This window comes from Trachemys scripta, chromosome 1 (genome assembly GCF_013100865.1).
Source record: "Trachemys scripta elegans isolate TJP31775 chromosome 1, CAS_Tse_1.0, whole genome shotgun sequence".
NCBI classification, from domain to species: Eukaryota; Metazoa; Chordata; order Testudines; family Emydidae; genus Trachemys; species Trachemys scripta.
In genome coordinates this window covers 98825900-98839466 of record NC_048298.1, presented here as the reverse complement: position 1 = coordinate 98839466, position 13567 = coordinate 98825900, and the positions used below count along the sequence as shown (strand labels likewise).

Here is a 13567-nt window from a genome sequence, read left to right as displayed (position 1 = left end):
TGCGTCTCCTGCCCACTCTCGACGCCGGCCAGACCATCCGGGTCGCCGTCAGGACGGGAGTTGTGGAGACCCTCGACGCTGCCTGCCAACGAGCTTAGGCACCGAGGGAGGCACCAGGAGCGCTTGTCTGCACGATGTGGATACTGCAGCCGCTCTCGATGGGATAGACATCGTCGTTCCCGTTCCAGTTCCCGATCAGCTAGACATTGTGCTCGAGACTCCTCCCGGGGTGCCTCAGCACCAGGGCGCCGGACCTCACGTCACCGTCACGGGTACCGAAGTAGTTCTTCAGGCAGGTACCGTTCCTTGACGTCGAGGTCCAGGTCCCAAGGGAGACGACGTCATAGGCACCATTCCCGGGGCACTGAGCGTTCGTTGGTGACCTCAGCCTCGGCACCTGGCCATCCATCCTCAGTCTGCGCTACTCAGCCGGGACAGATAGTGCCATCAGGCTCTCAGCCGGGTCAATGGCAAGGGGCCCCGTGGCAAGGACAGTGGTGCCAGTGGGCACCGATGCCAGCCCAGAAGGGGGCTCGTTTGGTCGCTGGAGCGTCTCAGGCTCCATCGGCCTCGTCCGGCCGCCTATGGGACAAGTCGGCGGGTCACGAATCGGCGGACCCGCGCCCGGACTCTGATCTGGGGCTCGACGTCTCGGCACTGACTGAGGCTCTTGGTTCCGTGCAGGCCCTTTCCCTGGCACCAGACGACACCATAACGGCGCCTCTGCCTTTAGTCCCAGAGGAAGACTTCAAGCCACACCAAGACCTGCTAAAGCGGGTGGCTTCCAGCCTCCAGCTGCAGGCCGAGGAGATGGAGGGTCCGTCCGATTCCCTCTTCAATGTCCTGTCTCCCTCAGCACCGGGCTGCATGGCCCTGCCCCTGCACCAGGGTATTGCCAACATCTCCAACACCCTGTGGCAAACTCCTGCCTCCTTGGCCCCTATCTCCAAGAAGGTGGAGAGGAAATACTTTGTGCCGGCCAAGGAACACGAATACCTCTATTCCCACCCAGCACCCAACTTGCTCGTGGTGGAATCTGTAAACCACAAGGAGTGACAGGGCTAGCCCATGCCCACCCCCAAAAATAAGGATGCCAGATGGCTGGACTCCTTTGGGAGAAAGCTTTATTCCTCTGCGAGTTTCCAGCTTAGGGTAGCCAACCACCAGGCCTTGCTGAGCAGGTATGACTTTAACCTTTGGGAGTCTCTGCCTAAGTTCGAGCCCCTCCTCCCAGATCGGGATAGGAAGGACTTCAAGGCACTGGTGGAAGAGGGGGCGGCAGCTGCTAAAGTGGCCCTGCAAGCGGCGTCCGATGCAACTGACACTGTGGCCCGCTCAATGGCTTCCACGATTTCCATGCGCAGGGCATCATGGCTCCTGTTGTCGGGACTGTCAACGGAGGCCCAATCCCTGATGCAGGACCTTCCGTTCGATGGGAAGGCACTCTTTGTGGACCAGATGGAAGTCAGGCTGCATGGGATGAAAGATTCCCGCACTACCTTGCAGAGCTTGGGCCTCTACGTCCCTCTGGCTAAGGACAAGGCCAAATTGCTCCTCGCAGGTTGAGCCGCCGGAAGCGGATATGAGCCCCTATATAAAAGACCCAGAGACCAGAAACGCCGGTCTCGGCAGCAGTCCTGCTCTGACCCGAAGCCTGGGCCCTCCAAGGGCAAGAGGCAGGGAATGAGGCGGTTTTGACTATTTGCAGGGGGGCACCGGTCTCTTGCCAGGGAGACCCCCCGTTTAATAAAGTTTGTGTTCTGCAACTGATTGTCTGCTTTCCACAGGGCGTGGTCCCACATAACATCGGATTAGTGGGTCCTCAGTACCATTTCCAAGGGCTACATGTTGCAGTTCACCTCACCCCCACCAAATCACCCGTCCTCCATGATGGCCCTAGGGGACCCGGGGCCTATCTGCCTCCTGGGGAAGGAGGTGGACCGGCTACTGCGCCTGGGGGCGGTGAAAAGGGTACCTGTGGAATTCCAGGGCAAAGGGTTCTACGCCCGATACTTCCTGATCCCAAAGGCCAAAGGGGGCCTTAGGCCCATCCTCGACCTGCCGGACTTAAACCGGTTTCTAGTCCGTTCCAAGTTCCGCATGGTGTCCCTGGCCTCTATTATCCCCTCCCTGGACCCAGGGGACTGGTACGCGGCCCTGGACCTTCAGGACATGTATTTTCATATCCATATTTTCGAGGGGCACAGGTGCTTCCTCCGCTTTCTGGTGGGGATGGACCGCTACCAGTTTGCGGTCCTCCCGTTTGGCCTATCCACGGCACCCAGGCTTTTTACGAAATGTATGGCTGTGGTAGCAGCTTATCTCAGGCAATAGGGGGTACAGATCTTTCCTTACCTGGACGACTGGCTCCTCAAGGCGGAGTCCTGCTCCGAGGTAAAGACCCACGTGGAGCTGCTCCTATCGTCATGCGCCGGTCTCGGCCTAGTAGTGAACGAGACCAAATCAACATTAGTTCCCGTTCAGCGCATAGAGTTCATTGGGGCCCTGCTGGACAGCCTCTCTCCCCCGGACAGGTTTGAGACCCTAAGGGATCTCATCGCCTCAGTCACAGCTTTTCTGGTGACCATGGCAAGGGCGTGCCTTCGAATTCTGGGGTACATGGCGGCATGTACATAAGTGGTCCGCCATGCCAGACTCTGAATGAAGCCCCTCCAGATCTGGCTAGCCTCCTAATTCTCCCAAGCTCGGGACGGCCTAGACAAGGTGCTCACGGTTCCGTCCCCGATACTGGGTTCCCTTCAGTGGTGGTCTTGCCCGAGCAATATGCTGCAAGGAGCTCCCTTCCGAGATGCCAGCCCGTCCATAGACCTGGTGTCCGATGCTTCGGATCTCGGCTGGGGAGCTCACATAGGGAACGTGCAGACCCAGGAATGTGGTCGACTCAGGACTTGTCCCTTCACATAAATGTCAAAGAGCTCAGGGCGGTGTGGTTCACGTGTGTGGCTTTCCTCACACACTTCTGCGGCAGGGTGGTCAGGGTCCTCACGGACAACACCGCCGCCATGTACTACATCAACAGGGAAGATGGGACTCGCTCTCTAGCCCTCTGCCGGGAAGCCCTGAACCTATGGGAGTTCTGTATAGCCCACGATATCTCCCTGAGGGTGACCCACCTCCCAGGCATCCACAATACGCAAGTGGACTGCCTCAGCAGGGTCTTCTCCCCCCAGTACAAGTGGTCGCTCCATTCAGAGGCTGCTCACCGGCTCTTCCGAGAGTGGGGAGTTCCCCAGATTGACCTGTTCACAACCTGCCAGAACCGGCGTTGCCCCCAGTTCTGCTCGAGGGAAGGGGTGGGGAAGGGCACAATCTCCGATGCGTTCCTCCTATGGTGGTCGGGCCAGCTCCTCTACACCTCTCCCCCGTTCTCCCTCATCGCCAAGGTCCTTCAGAAGGTGAAAGCGGACAAGGTGAGAGTCTTTCTCATAGCCCCAGCGTGGGCCCGTCTACACTGGTACAGGCCCCTCGTATGCCTCTTGGTGGCCCCCCCCGAGGGCGCTGTCGCTCCGCCCGGACCTCCTCTCCCAGGACATGGGGCTCCTCCTCCATCCCAGTCTGGCCGCGCTCCACCTCGCAGCGTGGCTGCTCCGTGGCTAAACGAGGAGAACAGGTGTTTGGAGCAGGTAAGGCAAGTCCTCCTGGAAAGCAGGAAGCCGTCCATGTGTCGGATGTACGTGGCAAAGTGGTCCAGGTTCACCAGGGGGTGAGTGAGTGGGGAGTCTCCCCCCTCCGCCGCACCTCTCCAGCTTATCCTGGACTACCTCTTATCCCTTAGGGCCCAAGGACTGGCACCTGCCTCAGTCAGGGTGCACCTGATGGCCATATCAGCCTTCCACCCGCCGGTGCAAGGGTACTCGGTCTTCTCCCGCTCGATTACCTCCCGTTTCCTGAAGGGCCTCGACCGTTCATTCCCATATGCTAGACCCCCATGCTGCAATGGGACCTCAACCTGGTCTTGTCCCGACTCACGGGGGGGGCCCCCTTTAAGCCCCTGGCCACGTGTTCCTGGTCTCACCTCTCTTGGAAGGTGGCCTTCCTTGTAGTGATCACGTCGGCCTGACGTGTCTCGGAACTTAGGGCCTTAACCTCGGAACCCCCTTACGTGGTCTTCCACAGGGATAAAGTCTGGCTCCGCCTACATTCCAGCATTCCTCCCGAAGGTGGTCTCCACCTTCCATAAGGAACAGAGCATCTTTCTTCCCGTGCTTTGTCCTAAGTCCCATTCTTCTAACGAGGAACGCTGTCTCCACTCCCTCGATATGCGTGGGGCACTGGCTTTTTATCTGGATCAGACTAAGCCGTTCCGGAAATCCTCGCTACTCTTTATTGCCTCAGCCGAGTGGGTAAAAGGGCAGCCTATCTCCACCCAACAGCTTTCCTGCTGGATCACTTCGTGCATACGCACGTGCTATGATCTGGCAGGCCCCCCCCCCCGCCACCAATCATTAGGGCGCACTCAACGAGGGCTCAAGCCTCCTCAGCTGCCTACATAGCCCATGTCCCTATCCAGGACATTTGTAGGGCGGCCACTTGGGCTTCAGTTCACACATTTACTTTGCATTATGCGATCGTCTCCCAGTCTAGGGATGACGCCGGGTTCGGCAGGGCGGTACTTCGTCCCGAACTATCGTGAACTCCTACCCACCTCCAACAGATATTGCTTGGAATCACCTACTGTGGAATACACATGAGCAATCGCTTGAAGAAAGGACAGTTACCTGTTCCATAACTGGCATTCTTCAAGATGTGTTGCTTATGTCTATTCCACACTTCGCCCTCCTTCCCCTCTGTTGGAGTTGTCCGGCAAGAAGGAACCGAGGGTGGGGGGGAGCCCGTGGCTCACCTTATAGCGCGATATACAGGCACCACTCCATGGGTCGCTGCGGTGCTCCCCCAGTACAGATACTGCTAAGGGAAAAACTTCCGGCACCGGTGCATGTGGCAAGCATGCACAACTACTGTGGAATAGACATGAGCAACACATCTCGAGGAACGCCAGTTACGGAACAGGTAACTGTCCTTTTATTTTGAATTGACCTCCAGAGTACAATAAATTTCAGTGAGTGAGCCTCAATTTTGGCTGTAGCACTTGATGGGTTTCCATAAACCATATCTAATTGAAAAGGAATTTGACATAAAAGATCTAAATATCATAAGCAAAATGCTTGACTATAGGATGAAAAATGTCGTACACAATTTTAGATCTATGTCAAGATTCTTAAAGTGTAGCCAAATAGAAAGGAACAGAGGGTGGTTTTGCCTCTCTGGTCTAGATTCTGGGAAAGTTTTTTCATGTTTGAGGGCAATAGCTGTCCATCTTGCCCCTGCCTCCACCTTTCCTTCTAGCATCCTTAGGCATGGATTTGACTCTGTCTCTAGTGTCCTAGGTTGGGTTTTAGCTGTCTTTTTTTTCCTGTGTGCAGCTTCCTTTTTTTGTTTAACCATTTCCAATAGTCCCACACTTTCTGTTTTGGAGGCATCAGCTGAAACAGTGACAAACATACCTTTCAACACAAGCCTGAGTATGCTGCCGCCCAGCATCGTCATATAAAAACTCTTCCCGTAAACTAGTTTTTCAGGCTTGCATCTCGGTTACTTGCTTATACAGGTTCCTCTTTGGCAGTTTTGTGTCTTCAAGAGTAGAGAGGCCTTTGCAGGCTGCTTCCTCTTTCAAGGATTGGAGGAGACCATGGTTGGGATAAGGCTATTTACAATACTGAAATAATTACTAATTTTTTCAAGTTTCAATCATCTTCATATTTAATCCTACTCTATATGTTTTCCTGAAGGTTCAACTGTTAAAATTTATCTCTGGCTTATCAGAAGAGAACGGTTCTAGTCTTTCCATACCCTCAACACCAATGAGACACAGCCAGGATAATGTGAAGGTAAAACTTTTTTTTGTCTTCATTACAACTTATAACAAATATTCACTCTGTATACAAAAGTGAATAGGTGAAATGCAATGCAATTTGCTTTTCCTCAATTATTGCTAGTCTAAATTGTCAGAGTGGGGAATACTTGACCTCCAGTATCACACCTGAGCTTGTTGGTAGTTCATGCCTCTGCTTATAGGGCTAGAAAACATGTTATATGCTGTTCTCCTCTGCACCCTTGAATCAAGAGACACAGGTCTTTTCTTCAAGCCTGAAGAGCAGGACCAGGCTTCTGTAGGAGCCCTTAGTTAGGGGGTGTAAGGTTAGGTCCCCATTAAAGTGCAAGAAAAAGTTAACTTTCCTTATGCATAGTCAAGGCAGCAGTTGTGGGCCATAACTTCTCTTTTTTTTCTCCTCCTTTTATACTCAGCTGTTGCCTTGAATAGTGATCTAATGACTTGCTCACAAATTTTATTTAACTTCCACTCCTTTACCCCACTTACACATTAGAGAAACTCTCTCATCAACAGTAGTGATGCCAGCTCCAGCAAATCAAAGTGGGCAGAGGCATCAGTTGGCATTTGGTTGTCCTCAGTCAAACCAGCATGGGCTTCCTGGAAATGCTGGGTACCTATGCCTCCCTGTCCCTCTCCTCTCGACCCCCACCACGGGGAGACTGACCAGCTAGTAGGAATCTCTTGCCCCCTCCAGTATTCATACTCTCACCATAAGAGGGAGCTCCAGTATGGCATTTGGGGACAAGTCTGCTTCCTTCCCCAGAACTACCTTCTCAGCTATCTGGCATCAGACTCGTTGAATTTTTGAAACTTGGACTCTTGTTTTCTCCTTACTCTGCCTCGCTGCTACCAGCACAAGTCTTCCTTGGTCTCCGTGACAAATACATTTCTCACCCTTTCTTCTTTTTCCTTTTCTAAACTTCACTTTTCCTCTACTTTTTTTCCTCTTGTTCTTAGTGTCTTCTCCTTTTCTTATGATTCTTCTTCCTACATCTCCATCCCAGGTGCCCCATTAAAAAAACACTCAGATATGCAGAACTTCCTAAGTATAACCATATGATCTTGTTTACCTTCTTCACCGATCTATTTTATTTTCCTTTTTAGTGTGTCTGTTCTTGCTTAGACTGTAAATTCTTCAGGACAGGGACTGCCTTCTTATGTTTGCATGGGGCCTAGCACACTAGAGTGCAGCTGTAATATAAATGTTTTTGGGGGGTCACAGTTTGTCACTTCAAGTTCTAGTACCTTGTTGAAAAGTGAATGCACTAGAAATCAAATCATGAACCATTGGCAAAACTTCCTTTGCCTTCAGTGGGGCCCTAGGTTATGAAAGAAGTGTCTTTGTTGTTAGGATGTTTATGGAGGAAGCCCTAGATAATGTCAGATAGAAACTGATGCTTATCAAAGTGTTGAAGAAAAAGGGAAATGAGAATGCTCTAAATCTCAGGTGGATAATGTAGCATTATGTACAAAAACTTTCAACACATTAAAATGCCACATGTTCGGTCCATACTGGCTTACAGTCATCACTTCCCAGTCTCCATATGTATAGAAGTCAATTTCTTGTAATTCAGCATGACTGATATTCTTACTCTTTCAGAACGATGATTTCTGCATATACCTAATTCATTTTTAAGTAGTTTATTTTAATTTTTTTGAGACATAAGCTAACTTGATACTTTCTTATGCAGTTGCTATTGATCGTGAAGAAGTTTGTTTATGCATATTTAAGCCTGTTGGTGAATTCTAAGAATGATCTGGCCCTGGCTCATGTTCTAAATATTCCTGATAGAGGACTTGGAAGAGAAGCCTTCACTGACCTAAAGCATGCTGCACAGAAGAGACAAATGTCCATTTTCCTGGTATGTGTCAAATCAGCATTAATCTTTCAAGAATACATATTTGGAGTAGATCAGAAGTAATGAAACAATTATAAAAATGCGAGTGCTGCGTCTTTAAACTCAGATGTAAGGCTGAGAACAAATTGGATTCAGGCTAACACATCCAGTCAGGACAAATAACCTGAAAAGCCCTTGAGGAGTGGGGTGGATGCCTACTTGAACATCAGATGCAAAGGTGAGCAAGGAAACAATTGTGTGCACGTACACCCAAGTTGTAAAAAGGATATGGGAGCAACAGGAATCAAAACTGTCTATCCAAAGTAATGACTAGAATCCTGAACGAGTGTGGTACGCATACTGATCTGGATTAACTTCTGCACAGTTTAGTTCTAAATATGTTATGCATGCATTTTCTTCTGCTTTAACTCAATTTTTCTTTATTTTTAATACATTTTGTTTTACTACAAGCTTTGTGATTTAGGCTCTCTGGGAATTTCATGCAAACCATATCAGAGCAGTCAAAATTCCCTCTAAGAGGTAGTGAAAGAAGAGTTTTGGAGTGTATTCTTCTTACAATAAGTGTCAAAAAGGCACAAATATAGAGGTCCTTTCTCATAAGGTATAGCACTGTCAGGGATACTGTTTTAATTACACATACACCTCTACCTCGATATAACGCTGTCCTCGGGAGCCAAAAAATCTTACTGTGTTATAGATGAAACCGCGTTATATCGAACTTGCTTTGATCCACTGGAGTGCGGAGCCCCCTTCCCCCCCGAGCACTGCTTTACCGCGTTATATTCAAATTTGTGTTATGTTGGGTCGTGTTATATTGGGGTAGAGGTGTAGTTGATAAGTAGATGAGAACTTTGTTTAAAGGTCTCCAACCTTTAAAGCACCCAGTTGTGCTTTTTTTTTTTTTTTAAACAAATTCAAACTAATTTTGAATCTGATAAGAGTCATTTTGAATGGAACTGCAAATGAATTTAGTATATCATGTTCTTTAAATACTTGTCATTGTTGACCCCACTGTAAATGGGCATGCACTTCATGCATGCAAGATCAGATTATTTTGAATAGCAGTGTCTTTTGGGGCCATATGTGCCCCCTGTGCCTTCTCGTGTTTCTTCACGAGGACTTATGCAGCAGCGGTGATCCTACCTCACTTCCCTCTTTCTGCTTATAGCAGCAAGCTGGAACCTAGTGAGTGTGCGACGCTTCTTAGATGCTTTAAAAAATGTTTGGTTTCATTAAATTTATGAAGAAATCTTCATCTTTACACTCCCTTCATTTGAATGTCCCTTCTCCCTGCAAAAAAATAGAGGGGAGAAAAGTTCCTGGAGACCATGCCTACACAGTTGGACAAGGTGCTGGGAGTCAGCTGCTATGCCTCATAGTGGATTCCATACTGTCAAGGTTTAAACCTTGCCCATCCTGTGAGACTGATCCCTATCAAGCATGGACAATCGATGCCTCTTTTGCCTAGACTAGGCTATCTACAGCCTGGACAGGTGCTTTACGTACAAGTCCTTTTCACTCCGCTCAAGCTACCTCTATTGGAGCAGTCCATATGCATCATTTTGGAACCATAGGAGATGGTCACTACCAGAGCAAGGCCAGATAAACCAGTATCTGCCAGCACTTCCTCGAGCATATATTGTACGTAGAGATCAAGCACTAGAAAGAATCTGAAGAAAGCACCAGCAGAGCCAGCACTGGTGACTTTGATGCCGACCCCTTCAACACTGGCCGGGTCCTTGGCACTGAAAACCTCGGCACCAAAAAGTGACAGCCTTGGTGCCTACCCCAGGCAGGAAATCCAGCACCTGTGCCTATACATAAAGATGAGGCTCATTCATGGAGCTGAATGGAGCTCAAACATAGATGCAAATGTTGAGTCCCATAAGGAGGAAAGAAAACATGATTCCTCAAAGGATAGAGCATACGAGTCCTCAACCAGATCAGGAATGGCAGAGGGAATGAGATCTCTGATGCTGACCTTTCTATCTTTGATGGAACCCAGCAAAGATCTGAGAGATACTCTGGAGGAATCTGAATAGTCTCCAGAGTTATTCCCTGCAATGGAAAGAGACTATCAGCCCCAGTGCCCTAATTACCTATGGCACTGCTGTACAAAGAGAAGATATGCTCTTCCATGCCATTGTTGGTGTATTCATTCTTGCTGGTGTTGAGCAGAGATTTTTCTCCTCTGCCTTTAGAGTGTGACCCTAAGGACGACATGTGGGAGTCCTTATTAAGAGCACTGCCCAGATGAGTGGCACTGGGCTAGCCCTAGTCAGGCCAGTACCCATATGACATGATACCTTGGCCATATTGCCTTTACTGGAGACTGTCCTCTCATGCGTTCAGAAATAGATTCCTTCCCCGCCCCCCATGTTTACAGAAATAGGGGGGGATCCCATTCTCTGGTTGCATCATTAGTCAGGCCTCCCACACTAGAACTGGACATGGTCCCCAAGAGCAAGACGTGACAGAGGGATCACAACAATCCCTGTCTCCACTCAGAGTCTTCATCATTGCCAGAATAGGCACTGACACCAGTGCCAGTGATTGACTTTAAAGATTTTCAGGACTTCTTGACCCACGTTGTGGATGTTGAGTCTTCATTTATACTAAAGAAGCATCTCAAACTTTGGTATTTTGAGTGTCACAATGCCAATCAGAATTGTTCTCCCTGTTAATGAAGGGATCCTGGAACTGGTCAGAGGACTGTGACAAACCCTGGTAACTCTTCCTTCCACTTTGAAGAGAATGGAAAAGAGATATTGGGTACCCCTCAAAGGCTTTGAACACTTCTTTTATGCACATCCAAACCCAGAGTCTCTAGTTGTTCTGGAAGTACAAGAAAAATCCGAGTCCATAAAAGGCATCCCAAAGGATACAGATCCAAAAAAATTGGACCTCTCTGGATGCAAGCCATGTTGATCAGTCTCACTCTAACTCTGTTTGTTAAATGACTAGCCCCTATTTGCCACAGTACTGTTTTCTCTCTTGGGTGAAGGTCACTCCCTTCTCATCAAAAATCCAAGAGAAACAGGGATGAGTTAAAGGAAATCATTAAGTGGGACCAGATGGTCATCAGAATGTAGCTATGGGTGTCCATGGACACAACTGATATGGCTATAGGGTTGATAGCTGGGCAGTCACTATGAGATGGGCCTCATGGCTCCAGGTGTCTGGCATACTGTCAGGTGCAGGCCACTTTAGAAGACCTGCCCTTTGAGGGGATGGAGCTCTTCAACCAGAAAATAGACTAAGTACTCCACTCCCTTTCAAGGCAATGCTATTGTCCTTTGGGATTTACATGCTGGCCCCCTATAGGGAACCTTAAAAGTATAAGCTCCAGCAGAGGAGACAGTTCTATTTCTGTGGTTGTCAATCAGAGCACCAACAGGGAGCCCAGGTACTCTAGGGGGTGACTGTTTTCCATCTCCTCGGCTAAGCTGACTCACTATCAGAAGCAGCAGATTTGATGGGAGTGTTGAGAGTCAATCTGGAGCTTTCACCTATCTTTGGGAACCACCTTGCCCCTTCTTCACCATGCCTAGGCAGCCTTCACAGCTGACAAATTGGCACTAGAGGCTATCCTGTCCATTTCCAGGCATTATTCTTACCAAATTTCCTGCCCCGTCCTTCAGGATCCCTCTCATGAGAAAATATTGCAACAAGAAGTGGTCTTACCGCTTTATCTAGGAGCCATAAAGTACCTACAGAGTACCGAGGAAGAGCGTTTCTTCTCCTTCAGGAAGAAGAAAAAATATCAGAAGAAAGGGGTCCTAATCCTATACTAGACCTTAGACTGAATAAATACGTATGATGCCTGAGTTTCAGGATGGTAATATTTGGTCTCCTCTTGACTTGCAGGATGCATACCTCTACATAGCCAGCCATCCATCCAGCCCACAAGAAGTACCTAAGATTGACAGTGGGTCTCCAATCATTACCAAAACAAGATACTGCCATTCAGACTTTCCATGGCATCAAAAATCTTCATTAAGTGCCTAGCAATAGTAGTGGCTCATTTCAGAAGGAGGGGTAGCCATGTCTGTGATTACCTCAACAATTGGCTGATCACAGGCATATCTCAGGAGGGGATGGCTGTGAGCCGGAACTACGCTCTCTCCCTATTCTCTCAGCTGAGTCTCCTGGTGAACGACAAAAAAATAGTCTATTCCATCACAGGTGATAGTGTTCATAGAAGCCTAGATCAATTCCAGGTCTGCGGGAGCATACCTTCCCAATGATAGATTCCTCTCAATGCAACTGCTATTACTTGCAATAAAAACCAAGTCAACAATGATAGTTTGAACCTGTCTGGGACTGCTATGCCCTATGTTAGCATGCATATATGTTGCACTGCTTGCCAGACTTCCCCTGTGGCCACTCTGACTCTCTTTCCCAGCAAAACACCCAAATAAAAAAGAATGTTGTGGTTCCACCTCATGGCATTGCATAACAGAGATGGTAGAAGGAACCCAAAAATGGACATGGAGGTGTGCAGTTCTACCCTCCACCTCCTAACAAGAACTTTAATTACTAGTGCATCAAGAGCAAGTGAGGGAGACAACCTGGACCATCTACAGATGGGGGATCTGGTCCCTGGAAGACTTTCAGCTTCATATCAATGTCCTGCATGGACTTACTATCTGGTCTTCAAAATTCCACAGTACTGAACCTGATGGCCAACAACTCTGTGATGCACTACATCAACAAGCCAGGAGGTTCATACTCATTTCTTCTCTGTCAGGGGACCATCAAGTTATGGATGTGATGCCACTGACTTGGGATAACCCCAATGTCCCATCTCCTGGGAATCAGCAACAACCTGGCAGACTTCCTGAGCAGGTAGTCCATGGCCAATCGCAAGTTCTTCCTGTGGAGATCCATCATACACCCAGTATTCTGTAGCTAGGTGAGTTCCTTTGGTAGACGTATTTGCCACCCAGGATGATGCCAATTGTCAGAATTTCTGTTTCAGAGAGATCATGAGCCTGGGATCATTGCATAACTCTTTCCTTCTGCAATGGAATCCAAGCTTCCTTTATGCCTTTCTACTGACTCTCTTTTGTCCTCAGGGTGACTTCCAAAACTGAGACAGACAAAATTGTTTGTGTAGCTCCATACTGGCAGAGGCAGCACTGTAGTCAGATACTTCATCTAGAATCTGCATCTGATAGTCTGGATGTTGTCTGTTTAAGTGCCATAGACAGAATGCTCTAGATAAGTTCAGGATATCCTGATACAGAGCAGGAAGATGTCCACCAGAAGAACTTATTCATCAAATTGGAAGAAATTCTTTATTTGGGCTGCTCTATGGGGCCTGGACCCTATTCAGGTTTCAGTACTGCAGATCTGCTACTACTGCTTTCATTTACTATGCTTTGGCCAGTTGAGGTCCACCTTGTGTCATGATCAGTGGACCTGGAGTCAGAGGACCCATGTTCCCTGGAGGGGCTGTCACTGCGGGGACACCATGGGAACAGGGAGCACAGATTTAGACTGGAAGCAACTCAGCCATATGGACAGAGCAGTGCACAAGGTTTAATAAAGTTCCACTTAACCTGAATTCAGCTTCATTGATGCAGATGAAATCTACTTCACAGCCATTTTTGCTTGCCATTTGCCTGTACAGTCATGCTTGGTCTGCACTCACTTGATGGTACTGGATTTCCTCAATGGCCTACTTCCTTCTGGGACCTCAACTTTGTCCTCTCAAGATTCGAAAGACCACCCTTTGAGCTCCTTTCAGAGTGCATTTTACTCCAGACTATCTTCCTAGTTGCAATTGCAT

General features: G+C 48.6%; 1 protein-coding gene across 2 annotated transcripts in view; it reads left to right on the top strand.

The window, feature by feature from the left end:
* The window catches only part of PARPBP (PARP1 binding protein), a 95669-nt gene that overhangs the window by 15102 nt on the left and 67000 nt on the right, over positions 1–13567 (top strand). For both annotated transcript variants that reach the window (XM_034778736.1, XM_034778741.1), the window contains exons 4-5: positions 5811–5909; positions 7606–7776. In XM_034778736.1, coding sequence (XP_034634627.1) covers positions 5811–5909; positions 7606–7776 — 270 coding nt within the window. The remainder of the gene's footprint in view (positions 1–5810; positions 5910–7605; positions 7777–13567) is intronic.